This window comes from Heptranchias perlo, chromosome 42, assembly GCF_035084215.1.
Source record: "Heptranchias perlo isolate sHepPer1 chromosome 42, sHepPer1.hap1, whole genome shotgun sequence".
Lineage (NCBI taxonomy): Eukaryota > Metazoa > Chordata > Chondrichthyes > Hexanchiformes > Hexanchidae > Heptranchias > Heptranchias perlo.
This window is the reverse complement of record NC_090366.1, coordinates 7,897,221-7,916,652: the sequence shown is the minus strand read 5'-3', so window position 1 is coordinate 7,916,652 and position 19,432 is coordinate 7,897,221. Positions and strand designations below refer to the sequence as shown.

At 61.0% G+C, this 19,432-nt stretch overlaps 1 protein-coding gene across 1 annotated transcript in view; it reads right to left on the bottom strand.

The window, feature by feature from the left end:
* Positions 1–1,243: 1,243 nt before the first annotated feature.
* The window catches only part of LOC137306119 (glutamate receptor ionotropic, kainate 5-like), a gene marked incomplete at its 3' end in the record, with an annotated part of 564,706 nt that continues 546,517 nt past the window's right edge, over positions 1,244–19,432 (bottom strand). The window contains exon 18 of the mRNA XM_067975180.1: positions 1,244–1,386. Within this exon, the coding sequence (XP_067831281.1) occupies positions 1,244–1,386 (143 nt within the window). The remainder of the gene's footprint in view (positions 1,387–19,432) is intronic.

Here is a 19,432-nt window from a genome sequence, read left to right as displayed (position 1 = left end):
TTGGGCTCTGGGCCCTGTGATTGGGCTCTGGGCCCTGTGATTGGGCTCTGGGCCCTGTGATTGGGCTCTGGGCCCTGTGATTGGGCTCTGGGCCCTGTGATTGGGGCTCTGGGCCCTGTGATTGGGGCTCTGGGCCCTGTGATGGGGCTCTGGGCCCTGTGATTGGGCTCTGGGCCCTGTGATTGGGCTCTGGGCCCTGTGATTGGGCTCTGGGCCCTGTGATTGGGGCTCTGGGCCCTGTGATTGGGCTCTGGGCCCTGTGATTGGGGCCTGGGCCCTGTGATTGGGCTCTGGGCCCTGTGATTGGGCTCTGGGCCCTGTGATTGGGCTCCGGGCCCTGTGATGAGGCTCTGGGCCCTGTGATTGGGGCCTGGGCCCTGTGATTGGGCTCTGGGCCCTGTGATTGGGGCCTGGGCCCTGTGATTGGGGCCTGGGCCCTGTGATTGGGCTCTGGGCCCTGTGATTGGGGCCTGGGCCCTGTGATTGGGCTCCGGGCCCTGTGATTGGGCTCCGGGCCCTGTGATTGGGCTCCGGGCCCTGTGATTGGGCTCCGGGCCCTGTGATTGGGCTCCGGGCCCTGTGATTGGGCTCCGGGCCCTGTGATTGGGCTCCGGGCCCTGTGATTGGGCCCTGTGATTGGGCTCCGGGCCCTGTGATTGGGCTCTGGGCCCTGTGATTGGGCTCCGGGCCCTGTGATTGGGCTCTGGGCCCTGTGATTGGGCTCCGGGCCCTGTGATTGGGCTCCGGGCCCTGTGATGAGGCTCCGGGCCCAGTGATTGGGGCTCTGGGCCCTGTGATGAGGCTCCGGGCCCTGTGATTGGGCTCTGGGCCCTGTGATTGGGCTCTGGGCCCTGTGATTGGGCTCTGGGCCCTGTGATTGGGCTCTGGGCCCTGTGATTGGGCTCTGGGCCCTGTGATTGGGCTCTGGGCCCTGTGATTGGGGCCTGGGCCCTGTGATTGGGGCTCTGGGCCCTGTGATGAGGCTCCGGGCCCAGTGATTGGGGCTCTGGGCCCTGTGATGAGGCTCCGGGCCCTGTGATTGGGCTCTGGGCCCTGTGATTGGGCCCTGTCTCCGGGCCCTGTGATTGGGCTCTGGGCCCTGTGATTGGGCCCTGTCTCCGGGCCCTGTGATTGGGCTCCGGGCCCTGTGATTGGGGCTCTGGGCCCTGTGATTGCGGCCTGGGCCCTGTGATTGGGGCCTGGGCCCTGTGATTGGGCTCTGGGCCCTGTGATTGGGCCCTGTCTCCGGGGCCTCACCCTTCGCTCGGTGATCTTCTTCTTTCGGACACTTCCCTCCCTCCCACCATTTCCTCTTCAGGATCTCCAGCCGATTGTTCTCCTGGAGTTGGAGGATGGCGAGAGTGATCTCATCGCGGAACGGCGAGCCTGGAGAGGGAGAGAAAGAGCCCGCGTTAATGGACAGTCCCAGGACACGCCCACATCCCAGGACACGCCCACTGACCCAGGACACGCCCACAGTCCCAGGACACGCCCACATCCCAGGACACACCCACCGACCCAGGACACGCCCACCGACCGAGGACACACCCACCGACCCAGGACACACCCACAGACCCAGGACACGCCCACATCCCAGGACACGCCCACCGACCGAGGACACACCCACAGACACAGGACACGCCCACCGACACAGGACACGCCCACAGACCCAGGACACACCCACAGACACAGGACACGCCCACATCCCAGGACACGCCCACCGACACAGGACACGCCCACATCCCAGGACACGCCCACCGACACAGGACACGCCCACATCCCAGGACACGCCCACATCCCAGGACACGCACACAGACCCAGGACACGCCCACCGACACAGGACACGCCCACATCCCAGGACACGCCCACATCCCAGGACACGCACACAGACCCAGGACACGCCCACCGACCCAGGACACACCCACATCCCAGGACACACCCACATCCCAGGACATGCCCACTGACCCAGGACACGCCCACAGTCCCAGGACACGCCCACTGACCCAGGACACGCCCACAGACCCAGGACACGCCCACATCCCAGGACACGCACACAGACCCAGGACACGCCCACAGTCCCAGGACACGCCCACATCCCAGGACACGCACACAGACCCAGGACACGCCCACATCCCAGGACACGCCCACCGACCCAGGACACACCCACATCCCAGGACACGCACACAGACCCAGGACACGCCCACATCCCAGGACACGCCCACCGACCCAGGACACGCCCACAATCCCAGGACACGCCCACTGACCCAGGACACGCCCACAGTCCCAGGACATGCCCACAGTCCCAGGACACGCCCACCGACCCAGGACACGCCCACAGTCCCAGGACACGCCCACAGACCCAGGACACGCGCACAGTCCCAGGACACGCCCACTGACCCAGGACACGCCCGCCGACCCAGGACACGCCCGCCGACCCAGGACACGCCCGCCGACCCAGGACACGCCCACAGTCCCAGGACACGCCCACAGTCCCAGGACACGCCCACAGACCCTGGACACGCCCACCGACCCAGGACACGCCCACCGACCCAGGACAGGCCCAAAGACCCAGGACACGCCCACAATCCCAGGACACGCCCACCGACCCAGGACACGCTCACCGACCCAGGACACGCCCACAGTCCCAGGACACGCCCACTGACCCAGGACACGCCCACCGACCCAGGACACGCCCACCGACCCAGGACACGCCCACCGACCCAGGACACGCCCACAGTCCCAGGACACGCCCACCGACCCAGGACACGCCCACTGACCCAGGACACGCCCACCGACCCAGGACACGCCCACAGACCCAGGACACGCCCACTGACCCAGGACACGCCCACAGTCCCAGGACACGCCCACAGACCCAGGACACGCCCACTGACCCAGGACACGCCCACTGACCCAGGACACGCCCACAGACCCTGGACACGCCCACAGACCCAGGACAAGCCCACAGTCTCAGGGCACGCCCAGAGACCCAGGACACGCCCACAGACCCTGGACACGCCCACAGACCCGGGACACTCCCACTGACCCAGGACACGCCCACATCCCAGGACACGCCCCCAGACCCTGGACACGCCCACAGTCACAGGACACGCCCACGGACCCAGGACACGCCCACATCCCAGGACATGCCCACAGAACCAGGACACGCCCACTGACACTGGACACACCCAGGACACGCCCACATGCCAGGACACGCCCACATGCCAGGACACGCCCACAGACCCAGGACACGCCCACAATCCCAGGGCACGCCCACATTCTAGGACACGCCCACAGATCCGGGACGCACCCACAGACACGGGACACGCCCACAGACCCAGGACACGCCCACAGACCCAGGAAACGCCCACAATCCCAGGACACGCCCACATCCTAGGACACGCCCACAGACCCGGGACACGCCCACTGACCCAGGACACGCCCACTGACCCGGGACACGCTCACATCCCAAGACACGCCCACCGACCCAGGACACGCCCACAGAGCCTGGACACGCCCACAGTCACAGGACATGCCCACAGACCAGGACACGCCCACTGACCCTGGACACGCCCACAGACCCAGGACACGCCCACATCCCAGGACACGCCCACAGACCCAGGACACGCCCACTGACCCTGGACACGCCCACAGACACAGGACACGCCCACATCTCAGGACACGCCCCCAGACCCTGGACACGCCCACAGTCACAGGACACGCCCATGGACCCAGGACACGCCCACATCCCAGGACATGCCCACAGAACCAGGACACGCCCACTGACCCTGGACACGCCCACAGACCCAGGACACGCCCACATGCCAGGACACGCCCACAGACCCAGGACACGCCCACAGACCCAGGACACGCCCAGAATCCCAGGACACGCCCACATCCTAGGACACGCCCACAGATCCGGGACGCGCCCACAGACCCGGGACACGCCCACTGACCCAGGACATGCCCACAGACCCAGGACACGCCCACAGACCCAGGACACGCCCAAAATCCCAGGACACGCCCACATCCTAGGACACGCCCACAGACCCGGGACACGCCCACAGACCCGGGACACGCCCACAGACCCGGGACACGCCCACTGACCCGGGACACGCCCACTGACCCGGGACACTCCCACAGACCCGGGACACGCCCACTGACCCAGGACACGCCCACTGACCCGGGACACGCCCACATCCCAGGACACGCCCACCGACCCAGGACACGCCCACAGAGCCTGGACACGCCCACAGTCACAGGACATGCCCACAGACCAGGACACGCCCACTGACCCTGGACACGCCCACAGACCCAGGACACGCCCACATCCCAGGACACGCCCACAGACCCAGGACACGCCCACTGACCCTGGACACGCCCACAGACCCAGGACACGCCCACATCTCAGGACACGCCCACAGACCCAGGACACGCCCACAGACTCAGGACACGCCCACAGTCCCAGGACACGCCCACAGACTCAGGACACGCCCACAGTCCCAGGAGACGCCCACAGACCCAGGACACGCCCACAGACCCAGGACACACCCAGAGTCCCAGGACCCGCCCACAGACACAGGACACGCCCACAGACCCAGGACACGCCCACAGTCCCAGGACACGCCCACATCCCAGGACACGCCCACAGTCCCAGGACACGCCCACAGACCCAGGACACGCCCACAGACCCAGGACACGCCCACAATCCCAGGACACGCCCACAGACCCAGGATACGCCCACTGTCCCAGGACAAGCCCACAGACCCAGGACACGCCCACAGACCCAGGACACGCACACAGACCCAGGACACGCCCACAGACCCAGGACATGCCCACAGTCCCAGGACACGCCCACAGACCCAGGAAAGAGCCTGCATCTCTAGGACACACCATGGGGAGTTGGATGGGGTACAGAGTGTGTGTGAGAGGGTGGGGAGTGGGATGGGGTACAGTGTGTGTGTGAGGGTGGGGAGTTGGATGGGGTACAGTGTGTGTGTGAGGGTGGGGAGTGGGATGGGGTACAGAGTGTGTGTGAGAGGGTGGGGAGTGGGATGGGGTACAGTGTGTGTGTGAGGGTGGGGAGTGGGATGGGGTACAGTGCGTGTGAGAGGGTGGGGAGTTGGATGGAGTACAGAGTGTGTGTGAGGGTGGGGAGTAGGATGGGGTACAGTGTGTGTGTGAGAGGGTGGGGAGTTGGATGGAGTACAGAGTGTGTGTAAGGGTGGGGAGTTGGATGGGGTACAGTGTGTGTGTGAGGGTGGGGAGTTTGATGGGGTACAGTGTGTGTGTGAGGGTGGGGAGTTGGATGGGGTACAGAGTGTGTGTGAGGGTGGGGAGTGGGATGGGGTACAGAGTGTGTGTGAGGGTGGGGAGTGGGATGGGGTACAGTGTGTGTGTGAGGGTGGGGAGTGGGATGGGGTACAGAGTGTGTGTGTGAGGGTGGGGAGTGGGATGGGGTACAGAGTGTGTGTGAGGGTGGGGAGTGGGATGGGGTACAGTGTGTGTGTGTGAGGGTGGGGAGTTGGATGGGGTACAGAGTGTGTGAGGGTGGGGAGTTGGATGGTGTACAGAGTGTGTGTGAGGGTGGGGAGTTGGATGGGGTACAGTGTGTGTGAGGGTGGGGAGTGGGATGGGGTACAGTGTGTGTGAGGGTGGGGAGTTGGATGGTGTACAGAGTGTGTGTGAGGGTGGGGAGTTGGATGGGGTACAGAGTGTGTGTGAGGGTGGGGAGTTGGATGGTGTACAGAGTGTGTGTGAGGGTGGGGAGTTGGATGGGGTACAGTGTGTGTGTGAGGGTGGGGAGTTGGATGGTGTACAGAGTGTGTGTGAGGGTGGGGAGTTGGATGGGGTACAGTGTGTGTGAGGGTGGGGAGTTGGATGGTGTACAGAGTGTGTGTGAGGGTGGGGAGTTGGATGGGGTACAGAGTGTGTGTGAGGGTGGGGAGTTGGATGGTGTACAGAGTGTGTGTGAGGGTGGGGAGTTGGATGGGGTACAGTGTGTGTGAGGGTGGGGAGTGGGATGGGGTACAGAGTGTGTGAGAGAGGGTGGGGAGTGGGATGGGGTACAGAGTGTGTGAGGGTGGGGAGTGGGATGGGGTACAGAGTGTGTGTGAGGGTGGGGAGTTGGATGGGGTACAGTGTGTGTGAGGGTGGGGAGTGGGATGGGGTACAGAGTGTGTGTGAGGGTGGGGAGTTGGATGGGGTACAGAGTGTGTGTGTGAGGGTGGGGAGTTGGATGGGGTACAGAGTGTGTGAGGGTGGGGAGTTGGATGGTGTACAGAGTGTGTGTGAGGGTGGGGAGTTGGATGGGGTACAGTGTGTGAGAGAGGGTGGGGAGTGGGATGGGGTACAGAGTGTGTGAGGGTGGGGAGTGGGATGGGGTACAGAGTGTGTGTGAGGGTGGGGAGTTGGATGGGGTACAGAGTGTGTGAGGGTGGGGAGTGGGATGGGGTACAGAGTGTGTTTGAGGGTGGGGAGTGGGATGGGGTACAGAGTGTGTGAGAGGGTGGGGAGTGGGATGGGGTACAGAGTGTGTGAGAGAGGGTGGGGAGTGGGATGGGGTACAGAGTGTGTGAGAGAGGGTGGGGAGTGGGATGGGGTACAGAGTGTGTGAGAGAGGGTGGGGAGTTGGATGGTGTACAGAGTGTGTGTGAGGGTGGGGAGTTGGATGGGGTACAGAGTGTGTGTGAGGGTGGGGAGTTGGATGGGGTACAGTGTGTGTGTGTGAGGGTGGGGAGTTGGATGGGGTACAGAGTGTGTGTGAGGGTGGGGAGTGGGATGGGGTACAGAGTGTGTGAGGGTGGGGAGTTGGATGGGGTACAGAGTGTGTGAGGGTGGGGAGTTGGATGGGGTACAGAGTGTGTGTGAGGGTGGGGAGTGGGATGGGGTACAGTGTGTGTGAGGGTGGGGAGTTGGATGGGGTACAGAGTGTGTGAGGGTGGGGAGTTGGATGGGGTACAGTGTGTGTGAGGGTGGGGAGTTGGATGGGGTACAGAGTGTGTGAGGGTGGGGAGTTGGATGGGGTACAGTGTGTGTGAGGGTGGGGAGTGGGATGGGGTACAGAGTGTGTGTGAGGGTGGGGAGTGGGATGGGGTACAGTGTGTGTGAGGGTGGGGAGTTGGATGGGGTACAGAGTGTGTTTGAGGGTGGGGAGTGGGATGGGGTACAGAGTGTGTTTGAGGGTGGGGAGTGGGATGGGGTACAGTGTGTGTGTGAGGGTGGGGAGTGGGATGGGGTACAGAGTGTGTGAGAGAGGGTGGGGAGTGGGATGGGGTACAGAGTGTGTGAGAGAGGGTGGGGAGTTGGATGGGGTACAGAGTGTGTGTGAGGGTGGGGAGTTGGATGGTGTACAGAGTGTGTGTGAGGGTGGGGAGTTGGATGGGGTACAGAGTGTGTGAGAGGGTGGGGAGTTGGATGGGGTACAGTGTGTGTGAGGGTGGGGAGTGGGATGGGGTACAGAGTGTGTGAGGGTGGGGAGTTGGATGGGGTACAGAGTGTGTGAGGGTGGGGAGTTGGATGGGGTACAGTGTGTGTGAGGGTGGGGAGTGGGATGGGGTACAGAGTGTGTGTGAGGGTGGGGAGTTGGATGGGGTACAGTGTGTGTGTGAGGGTGGGGAGTGGGATGGGGTACAGTGTGTGTGAGGGTGGGGAGTGGGATGGGGTACAGTGTGTGTGAGGGTGGGGAATGGGATGGGGTACAGAGTGTGTGAGGGTGGGGAGTGGGATGGGGTACAGAGTGTGTGTGAGGGTGGGGAGTTGGATGGGGTACAGAGTGTGTGAGGGTGGGGAATGGGATGGGGTACAGAGTGTGTGAGGGTGGGGAGTGGGATGGGGTACAGAGTGTGTGAGGGTGGGGAGTGGGATGGGGTACAGAGTGTGTGTGAGGGTGGGGAGTTGGATGGGGTACAGTGTGTGTGTGAGGGTGGGGAGTTGGATGGGGTACAGAGTGTGTGTGAGGGTGGGGAGTTGGATGGGGTACAGTGTGTGTGTGAGGGTGGGGAGTTGGATGGGGTACAGAGTGTGTGTGAGGGTGGGGAGTTGGATGGGGTACAGAGTGTGTGTGAGGGTGGGGAGTTGGATGGGGTACAGAGTGTGTGTGAGGGTGGGGAGTTGGATGGGGTACAGTGTGTGTGAGAGGGTGGGGAGTTGGATGGGGTACAGAGTGTGTGTGAGGGTGGGGAGTGGGATGGGGTACAGAGTGTGTGTGTGAGGGTGGGGAGTTGGATGGTGCACAGAGTGTGTGAGGGTGGGGATTTGGATGGGGTACAGTGTGTGTGAGAGGGTGGGGAGTTGGATGGGGTACAGAGTGTGTGAGGGTGGGGAGTTGGATGGGGTACAGAGTGTGTGTGAGGGTGGGGAGTTGGATGGGGTACAGTGTGTGTGTGAGGGTGGGGAGTTGGATGGGGTACAGAGTGTGTGTGAGGGTGGGGAGTTGGATGGGGTACAGAGTGTGTGAGGGTGGGGAGTGGGATGGGCTACAGAGTGTGTGTGAGGGTGGGGAGTTGGATGGGGTACAGAGTGTGTGTGAGGGTGGGGAGTTGGATGGGGTACAGAGTGTGTGTGAGGGTGGGGAGTTGGATGGGGTACAGTGTGTGTGAGGGTGGGGAGTGGGATGGGGTACAGAGTGTGTGAGGGTGGGGAGTTGGATGGGGTACAGTGTGTGTGAGGGTGGGGAGTGGGATGGGGTACAGTGTGTGTGTGAGGGTGGGGAGTGGGATGGGGTACAGTGTGTGTGTGAGGGTGGGGAGTGGGATGGGGTACAGAGTGTGTGAGGGTGGGGAGTTGGATGGGGTACAGTGTGTGTGAGGGTGGGGAGTGGGATGGGGTACAGAGTGTGTGAGGGTGGGGAGTTGGATGGTGTACAGAGTGTGTGTGAGGGTGGGGAGTTGGATGGGGTACAGAGTGTGTGAGGGTGGGGAGTTGGATGGTGTACAGAGTGTGTGTGAGGGTGGGGAGTTGGATGGGGTACAGTGTGTGTGAGGGTGGGGAGTGGGATGGGGTACAGAGTGTGTGTGTGAGGGTGGGGAGTTGGATGGTGTACAGAGTGTGTGAGGGTGGGGAGTGGGATGGGGTACAGAGTGTGTGTGTGAGGGTGGGGAGTTGGATGGTGTACAGAGTGTGTGAGGGTGGGGAGTGGGATGGGGTACAGAGTGTGTGTGAGGGTGGAGAGTGGGATGGGGTACAGAGAGTGTGTGAGGGTGGGGAGTTGGATGGGGTACAGAGTGTGTGAAGGGTGGGGAGTTGGATGGGGTACAGAGTGTGTGAGGGTGGGGAGTGGGATGGGGTACAGAGTGTGTGTGAGGGTGGAGAGTGGGATGGGGTACAGAGAGTGTGTGAGGGTGGGGAGTTGGATGGGGTACAGTGTGTGTGTGAGGGTGGGGAGTGGGATGGGGTACAGAGTGTGTGTGAGGGTGGAGAGTGGGATGGGGTACAGAGAGTGTGTGAGGGTGGGGAGTTGGATGGGGTACAGAGTGTGTGTGAGGGTGGGGAGTGGGATGGGGTACAGAGTGTGTGTGAGGGTGGGGAGTTGGATGGGGTACAGTGTGTGTGTGAGGGTGGGGAGTGGGATGGGGTACAGAGTGTGTGTGAGGGTGGGGAGTTTGATGGGGTACAGAGTGTGTGAGAGGGTGGGGAGTGGGATGGGGTACAGTGTGTGTGTGAGGGTGGGGAGTTGGATGGGGTACAGAGTGTGTGTGTGAGGGTGGGGAGTTGGATGGGGTACAGAGTGTGTGAGGGTGGGGAGTTGGATGGGGTACAGAGTGTGTGTGAGGGTGGGGAGTGGGATGGGGTACAGTGTGTGTGTGAGGGTGGGGAATGGGATGGGGTACAGAGTGTGTGTGAGGGTGGGGAGTTGGATGGGGTACAGAGTGTGTGTGAGGGTGGAGAGTGGGATGGGGTACAGAGTGTGTGTGAGGGTGGGGAGTTGGATGGGGTACAGAGTGTGAGAGGGTGGGGAGTGGGATGGGGTACAGTGTGTGTGTGAGGGTGGGGAGTTGGATGGGGTACAGAGTGTGTGTGTGAGGGTGGGGAGTTGGATGGGGTACAGAGTGTGTGAGGGTGGGGAGTTGGATGGGGTACAGAGTGTGTGTGAGGGTGGGGAGTGGGATGGGGTACAGAGAGTGTGTGAGGGTGGGGAGTTGGATGGGGTACAGTGTGTGTGAGGGTGGGGAGTTGGATGGGGTACAGTGTGTGTGAGGGTGGGGAGTTGGATGGGGTACAGAGTGTGTGAGGGTGGGGAGTGGGATGGGGTACAGTGTGTGTGTGAGGGTGGGGAGTTGGATGGGGTACAGTGTGTGTGAGAGGGTGGAGAGTGGGATGGGGTACAGAGTGTGTGAGAGGGTGGGGAGTTGGATGGGGTACAGAGTGTGTGTGAGGGTGGGGAGTTGGATGGGGTACAGAGTGTGTGTGAGGGTGGGGAGTTGGATGGGGTACAGAGTGTGTGAGGGTGGGGAGTCGGATGGGGTACAGAGTGTGTGTGAGGGTGGGGAGTGGGATGGGGTACAGAGTGTGTGTGAGGGTGGGGAGTGGGATGGGGTACAGTGTGTGTGTGAGGGTGGGGAGTGGGATGGGGTACAGAGTGTGTGAGGGTGGGGAGTGGGATGGGGTACAGTGTGTGTGTGAGGGTGGAGAGTGGGATGGGGTACAGAGTGTGTGAGGGTGGGGAGTGGGATGGGGTACAGAGTGTGTGTGAGGGTGGAGAGTGGGATGGGGTACAGAGTGTGTGTGAGGGTGGAGAGTGGGATGGGGTACAGAGTGTGTGAGGGTGGGGAGTGGGATGGGGTACAGTGTGTGTGAGGGTGGGGAGTGGGATGGGGTACAGAGTGTGTGAGGGTGGGGAGTGGGATGGGGTACAGTGTGTGTGTGAGAGGGTGGGGAGTTGGATGGGGTACAGTGTGTGTGTGAGGGTGGGGAGTTGGATGGGGTACAGAGTGTGTGAGGGTGGGGAGTGGGATGGGGTACAGTGTGTGTGAGGGTGGGGAGTGGGATGGGGTACAGAGTGTATGTGAGGGTGGGGAGTGGGATGGGGTACAGTGTGTGTGTGAGGGTGGGGAGTGGGATGGGGTACAGAGTGTGTGAGGGTGGGGAGTGGGATGGGGTACAGTGTGTGTGAGGGTGGGGAGTGGGATGGGGTACAGAGTGTATGTGAGGGTGGGGAGTGGGATGGGGTACAGTGTGTGTGTGAGAGGGTGGGGAGTTGGATGGGGTACAGCGTGTGTGTGAGGGTGGGGAGTTGGATGGGGTACAGAGTGTGTGTGAGGGTGGGGAGTGGGATGGGGTACAGAGTGTGTGTGAGGGTGGGGAGTGGGATGGGGTACAGAGTGTGTGTGAGGGTGGGGAGTGGGATGGGGTACAGTGTGTGTGTGAGGGTGGAGAGTGGGATGGGGTACAGAGTGTGTGTGAGGGTGGGGAGTGGGATGGGGTACAGAGTGTGTGTGAGGGTGGAGAGTGGGATGGGGTACAGTGTGTGTGTGAGGGTGGAGAGTGGGATGGGGTACAGTGTGTGTGTGAGGGTGGGGAGTTGGATGGGGTACAGAGTGTGTGAGAGGGTGGGGAGTTTGATGGGGTACAGAGTGTGAGTGAGGGTGGGGAGTTGGATGGGGTACAGTGTGTGTGTGAGGGTGGGGAGTTGGATGGGGTACAGAGTGTGTGAGAGGGTGGGGAGTTTGATGGGGTACAGAGTGTGAGTGAGGGTGGGGAGTTGGATGGGGTACAGAGTGTGTGTGAGGGTGGAGAGTGGGATGGGGTACAGAGTGTGTGTGAGGGTGGGGAGTTGGATGGGGTACAGTGTGTGTGAGGGTGGGGAGTTGGATGGGGTACAGAGTGTGTGTGAGGGTGGGGAGTGGGATGGGGTACAGAGTGTGTGTGAGGGTGGGGAGTGGGATGGGGTACAGAGTGTGTGAGGGTGGGGAGTGGGATGGGGTACAGTGTGTGTGAGGGTGGGGAGTTGGATGGGGTACAGTGTGTGTGTGAGGGTGGGGAGTTGGATGGGGTACAGAGTGTGTGAGAGGGTGGGGAGTTTGATGGGGTACAGTGTGTGTGTGAGGGTGGGGAGTTGGATGGGGTACAGTGTGTGTGTGAGGGTGGGGAGTTGGATGGGGTACAGAGTGTGTGAGAGGGTGGGGAGTTTGATGGGGTACAGTGTGTGTGTGAGGGTGGGGAGTTGGATGGGGTACAGAGTGTGTGAGAGGGTGGGGAGTTTGATGGGGTACAGAGTGTGTGTGAGGGTGGGGAGTTGGATGGGGTACAGAGTGTGTGTGAGGGTGGGGAGTTGGATGGGGTACAGTGTGTGTGTGAGGGTGGGGAGTGGGATGGGGTACAGAGTGTGTGAGGGTGGGGAGTGGGATGGGGTACAGAGTGTGTGAGAGGGTGGGGAGTGGGATGGGGTACAGAGTGTGTGAGAGGGTGGGGAGTGGGATGGGGTACAGAGTGTGTGAGAGGGTGGGGAGTGGGATGGGGTACAGAGTGTGTGAGAGGGTGGGGAGTTGGATGGGGTACAGTGTGTGTGTGAGGGTGGGGAGTGGGATGGGGTACAGAGTGTGTGAGGGTGGGGAGTGGGATGGGGTACAGTGTGTGTGAGGGTGGTGAGTGGGATGGGGTACAGAGTGTGTGTGAGGGTGGGGAGTTGGATGGGGTACAGAGTGTGTGAGGGTGGGGAGTTGGATGGGGTACAGTGTGTGTGTGAGGGTGGGGAGTGGGATGGGGTACAGTGTGTGTGAGGGTGGGGAGTTGGATGGGGTACAGAGTGTGTGAGAGGGTGGGGAGTTGGATGGGGTACAGTGTGTGTGAGAGGGTGGGGAGTTGGATGGGGTACAGAGTGTGTGTGAGGGTGGGGAGTTGGATGGGGTACAGAGTGTGTGTGAGGGTGGGGAGTTGGATGGGGTACAGTGTCTGTGTGAGGGTGGGGAGTTGGATGGGGTACAGAGTGTGTGAGAGGGTGGGGAGTTGGATGGGGTACAGTGTGTGTGTGAGGGTGGGGAGTGGGATGGGGTACAGTGTGTGAGAGAGGGTGGGGAGTGGGATGGGGTACAGTGTGTGTGTGAGGGTGGGGAGTGGGATGGGGTACAGTGTGTGAGAGAGGGTGGGGAGTGGGATGGGGTACAGTGTGTGTGAGGGTGGGGAGTGGGATGGGGTACAGAGTGTGTGAGAGGGTGGGGAGTGGGATGGGGTACAGAGTGTGTGTGAGGGTGGGGAGTGGGATGGGGTACAGTGTGTGTGTGAGGGTGGGGAGTGGGATGGGGTACAGTGTGTGTGTGAGGGTGGGGAGTGGGATGGGGTACAGTGTGTGTGAGAGGGTGGGGAGTGGGATGGGGTACAGAGTGTGTGTGAGGGTGGGGAGTGGGATGGGGTACAGTGTGTGTGTGAGGGTGGGGAGTTGGATGGGGTACAGAGTGTGTGAGGGTGGGGAGTTGGATGGGGTACAGTGTGTGTGAGGGTGGGGAGTTGGATGGGGTACAGAGTTTGTGTGAGAGGGTGGGGAATCGGATGGGGTACAGAGTGTGTGTGAGGGTGGGGAGTGGGATGGGGTACAGAGTGTGTGAGAGGGTGGGGAGTGGGATGGGGTACAGAGTGTGTGTGAGAGGGTGGGGAGTTGGATGGGGTACAGAGTGTGTGAGAGGGTGGGGAGTGGGATGGGGTACAGAGTGTGTGTGAGGGTGGGGAGTGGGATGGGGTACAGAGTGTGTGAGGGTGGGGAGTGGGGTGGGGTACAGTGTGTGTGAGAGGGTGGGGAGTTTGATGGGGTACAGAGTGTGTGAGGGTGGGGAATGGGATGGGGTACAGAGTGTGTGAGGGTGGGGAATGGGATGGGGTACAGAGTGTGTGAGGGTGGGGAGTTGGATGGGGTACAGAGTGTGTGTGAGGGTGGGGAGTTTGATGGGGTACAGAGTGTGTGTGAGGGTGGGGAGTTTGATGGGGTACAGAGTGTGTGAGAGGGTGGGGAGTTTGATGGGGTACAGAGTGTGTGAGAGGGTGGGGAGTTTGATGGGGTACAGAGTGTGTGTGAGGGTGGGGAGTGGGATGGGGTACAGAGTGTGTGTGAGGGTGGGGAGTTTGATGGGGTACAGAGTGTGTGAGAGGGTGGGGAGTTTGATGGGGTACAGAGTGTGTGTGAGGGTGGGGAGTTGGATGGGGTACAGAGTGTGTGAGGGTGGGAAGTGGGATGGGGTACAGAGAGTGTGTGAGGGTGGGGAGGTGGATGGGGTACAGAGTGTGTGAGGGTGGGGAATGGGATGGGGTACAGTGTGTGTGTGAGGGTGGGGAGTGGGATGGGGTACAGAGTGTGTGAGAGGGTGGGGAATGGGATGGGGTACAGTGTGTGTGTGAGGGTGGGGAGTGGGATGGGGTACAGAGTGTGTGAGAGAGGGTGGGGAGTGGGATGGGGTACAGTGTGTGTGAGGGTGGGGAGTGGGATGGGGTACAGAGTTTGTGTGAGAGGGTGGGGAATCGGATGGGGTACAGAGTGTGTGTGAGGGTGGGGAGTTGGATGGGGTACAGAGTGTGTGAGGGTGGGGAGTTGGATGGGGTACAGAGTGTGTGAGGGTGGGGAATGGGATGGGGTACAGTGTGTGTGTGAGGGTGGGGAGTTGGATGGGGTACAGTGTGTGTGAGGGTGGGGAATGGGATGGGGTACAGATTGTGTGAGAGGGTGGGGAGTGGGATGGGGTACAGAGTGTGTGTGAGGGTGGGGAGTTGGATGGGGTACAGTGTGTGTGTGAGGGTGGGGAGTGGGATGGGGTACAGTGTGTGTGTGAGGGTGGGGAGTGGGATGGGGTACAGTGTGTGTGAGAGAGGGTGGGGAGTGGGATGGGGTACAGTGTGTGTGAGGGTGGGGAGTGGGATGGGGTACAGAGTGTGTGAGGGTGGTGAGTGGGATGGGGTACAGAGTGTGAGTGAGGGTGGGGAGTTGGATGGGGTACAGTGTGTGTGAGAGGGTGGGGAGTTGGAAGGGGTACAGTGTGTGTGAGAGGGTGGGGAGTTTGATGGGGTACAGAGTGTGTGTGAGGGTGGGGAGTTTGATGGGGTACAGAGTGTGTGAGAGGGTGGGGAGTGGGATGGGGTACAGAGTGTGTGAGGGTGGGGAGTGGGATGGGGTACAGAGTGTGTGAGGGTGGGGAATGGGATGGGGTACAGAGTGTGTGAGGGTGGGGAGTTGGATGGGGTACAGAGTGTGTGAGGGTGGGGAGTGGGATGGGGTACAGAGTGTGTGTGAGGGTGGGGAGTTGGATGGGGTACAGAGTGTGTGAGGGTGGGGAGTGGGATGGGGTACAGAGTGTGTGAGGGTGGGGAATGGGATGGGGTACAGAGTGTGTGAGGGTGGGGAGTTGGATGGGGTACAGAGTGTGTGAGGGTGGGGAGTGGGATGGGGTACAGAGTGTGTGTGAGGGTGGGGAGTTGGATGGGGTACAGAGTGTGTGAGGGTGGGGAGTGGGATGGGGTACAGAGTGTGTGAGGGTGGGGAATGGGATGGGGTACAGAGTGTGTGAGGGTGGGGAGTGGGATGGGGTACAGTGTGTGTGAGAGGGTGGGGAGTTGGATGGGGTACAGTGTGTGTGTGAGGGTGGGGAGTTGGATGGGGTACAGAGTGTGTGAGGGTGGGGAATGGGATGGGGTACAGATTGTGTGTGAGGGTGGGGAGTTGGATGGGGTACAGTGTGTGTGAGGGTGGGGAGTTGGATGGGGTACAGAGTGTGTGTGAGGGTGGGGAGTTGGATGGGGTACAGAGTGTGTGAGGGTGGGGAGTTGGATGGGGTACAGAGTGTGTGTGAGGGTGGGGAGTTGGATGGGGTACAGAGTGTGTGAGGGTGGGGAGTTGGATGGGGTACAGAGTGTGTGTGAGGGTGGGGAGTTGGATGGGGTACAGAGTGTGTGTGAGGGTGGGGATTTGGATGGGGTACAGTGTGTGTGAGAGGGTGGGGAGTTGGATGGGGTACAGAGTGTGTGTGAGGGTGGGGAGTTGGATGGGGTACAGTGTGTGTGAGAGAGGGTGGGGAGTTTGATGGGGTACAGAGTGTGTGAGGGTGGGGAGTGGGATGGGGTACAGAGTGTGTGTGAGGGTGGGGAATCGGATGGGGTACAGAGTGTATGAGAGGGTGGGGAGTTGGATGGGGTACAGAGTGTGTGAGGGTGGGGAGTGGGATGGGGTACAAAGTGTGTGAGGGTGGGGAGTGGGATGGGGTACAGTGTGTGTGAGGGTGGGGAATGGGATGGGGTACAGTGTGTGTGAGGGTGGGGAGTTGGATGGGGTACAGAGTGTGTGTGAGAGTGGGGAGTGGGATGGGCTACAGAGTGTGTGTGAGGGTGGGGAGTTGGATGGGGTACAGAGTGTGTGAGGGTGGGGAATGTGATGGGGTACAGTGTGTGTGTGAGGGAGGGGAATGGGATGGGGTACAGAGTGTGTGTGAGGGTGGGGAGTTGGATGGGGTACAGAGTGTGTGAGGGTGGGGAGTTGGATGGGGTACAGAGTGTGTGTGAGGGTGGGGAGTTGGATGGGGTACAGTGTGTGTGAGAGGGTGGGGAGTTGGAAGGGGTACAGTGTGTGTGAGAGGGTGGGGAGTTTGATGGGGTACAGAGTGTGTGAGGGTGGGGAGTTTGATGGGGTACAGAGTGTGTGTGAGGGTGGGGAGTTGGATGGGGTACAGAGTGTGTGTGAGGGTGGGGAGTTGGATGGGGTACAGAGTGTGTGAGGGTGGGGAGTTGGATGGGGTACAGAGTGTGTGTGAGGGTGGGGAGTGGGATGGGGTACAGAGTGTGTGAGGGTGGGGAATGGGATGGGGTACAGTGTATGTGAGAGGGTGGGGAGTTGTATGGGGTACAGTGTGTGTGTGAGGGTGGGGAGTTGGATGGGGTACAGTGTGTGTGTGAGGGTGGGGAGTTGGATGGGGTACAGTGTGTGTGTGAGGGTGGGGAGTGGGATGGGGTACAGAGTGTGTGAGGGTGGGGAGTGGGATGGGGTACAGAGTGTGTGAGGGTGGGGAATGGGATGGGGTACAGAGTGTGTGAGGGTGGGGAGTTGGATGGGGTACAGAGTGTGTGTGAGGGTGGGGAGTTGGATGGGGTACAGAGTGTGTGTGAGGGTGGGGAGTTGGATGGGGTACAGAGTGTGTGTGAGGGTGGGGAGTTGGATGGGGTACAGTGTGTGTGAGAGGGTGGGGAGTGGGATGGGGTACAGAGTGTGTGTGAGGGTGGGGAGTTGGATGGGGTACAGAGTGTGTGTGAGGGTGGGGAGTTGGATGGGGTACAGTGTGTGTGAGAGGGTGGGGAGTGGGATGGGGTACAGAGTGTGTGAGGGTGGGGAATGGGATGGGGTACAGTGTGTGTGAGAGGGTGGGGAGTTGTATGGGGTACAGAGTGTGTGAGAGGGTGGGGAGTTGGATGGGGTACAGTGTGTGTGTGAGGGTGGGGAGTTGGATGGGGTACAGAGTGTGTGAGGGTGGGGAGTGGGATGGGGTACAGAGTGTGTGAGGGTGGGGAGTGGGATGGGGTACAGAGTGTGTGAGGGTGGGGAATGGGATGGGGTACAGAGTGTGTGAGGGTGGGGAATGGGATGGGGTACAGATTGTGTGTGAGGGTGGGGAGTTGGATGGGGTACAGTGTGTGTGTGAGGGTGGGGAGTGTGATGGGGTACAGAGTGTGTGTGAGGGTGGGGAGTTGGATGGGGTACAGAGTGTGTGAGGGTGGGGAGTTGGATGGGGTACAGTGTGTTTGTGTGTGAGGGTGGGGAGTTGGATGGGGTACAGTGTGTGTGTGAGGGTGGGGAGTTGGATGGGGTACAGAGTGTGTGAGGGTGGGGAGTTGGATGGGGTACAGAGTGTGTGAGGGTGGGGAGTTGGATGGGGTACAGAGTGTGTGTGAGGGTGGGGAGTTGGATGGGGTACAGAGTGTGTGTGAGGGTGGGGAGTTGGATGGGGTACAGTGTGTTTGTGTGTGAGGGTGGGGAGTTGGATGGGGTACAGTGTGTTTGTGTGTGAGGGTGGGGAGTTGGATGGGGTACAGTGTGTGTGAGAGAGGGTGGGGAGTGGGATGGGGTACAGAGTGTGTGTGAGGGTGGGGAGTTGGATGGGGTACAGAGTGTGTGAGGGTGGGGAGTTGGATGGGGTACAGAGTGTGTGTGAGGGTGGGGAGTTGGATGGGGTACAGAGTGTATGAGAGGGTGGGGAGTTGGATGGGGTACAGAGTGTGTGAGGGTGGGGAGTTGGATGGGGTACAGAGTGTGTGTGAGGGTGGGGAGTTGGATGGGGTACAAAGTGTGTGAGGGTGGGGAGTGGGATGGGGTACAGAGTGTGTGAGGGTGGGGAATGGGATGGGGTACAGAGTGTGTGAGGGTGGGGAGTGGGATGGGGTACAGTGTGTGTGAGAGGGTGGGGAGTGGGATGGGGTACAGTGTGTGTGAGAGGGTGGGGAGTTGGATGGGGTACAGAGTGTGTGAGAGGGTGGGGAGTTGGATGGGGTACAGTGTGTGTGAGAGGGTGGGGAGTTGGATGGGGTACAGAGTGTGTGTGAGGGTGGGGAATGGGATGGGGTACAGAGTGTGTGAGGGTGGGGAGTGGGATGGGTACAGAGTGTGTGTGAGGGTGGGGAGTGGGATGGGTACAGAGTGTGTGTGAGGGTGGGGAATGGGATGGGGTACAGAGTGTGTGTGAGGGTGGGGAGTTGGATGGGGTACAGAGTGTGTGTGAGGGTGGGGAATGGGATGGGGTACAGAGTGTGTGAGGGTGGGGAATGGGATGGGGTACAGTGTGTGTGTGAGGGTGGAGAGTTGGATGGGGTACAGTGTGTGTGTGAGGGTGGGGAGTTGGATGGGGTACAGAGTGTGTGAGAGGGTGGGGAGTTGGATGGGGTACAGTGTGTGTGTGAGGGTGGGGAGTTGGATGGGGTACAGAGTGTGTGTGAGGGTGGGGAGTTGGATGGGGTACAGAGTGTGTGTGAGGGTGGGGAGTTGGATGGTGTACAGAGTGTGTGTGAGGGTGGGGAGTTGGATGGGGTACAGAGTGTGTGAGAGGGTGGGGAGTTGGATGGGGTACAGAGTGTGTGTGAGGGTGGGGAGTTGGATGGTGTACAGAGTGTGTGTGAGGGTGGGGAGTTGGATGGGGTACAGAGTGTGTGTGAGGGTGGGGAGTTGGATGGGGTACAGAGTGTGTGAGAGGGTGGGGAATGGGATGGGGTACAGAGTGTGTGTGAGGGTGGGGAGTTGGATGGGGTACAGAGTGTGTGTGAGGGTGGGGAGTTGGATGGGGTACAGAGTGTGTGAGAGGGTGGGGAGTTGGATGGGGTACAGAGTGTGTGAGAGGGTGGGGAATGGGATGGGGTACAGAGTGTGTGTGAGGGTGGGGAGTTGGATGGGGTACAGAGTGTGTGTGAGGGTGGAGAATGGGATGGGGTACAGAGTGTGTGAGGGTGGGGAATGGGATGGGGTACAGTGTGTGTGTGAGGGTGG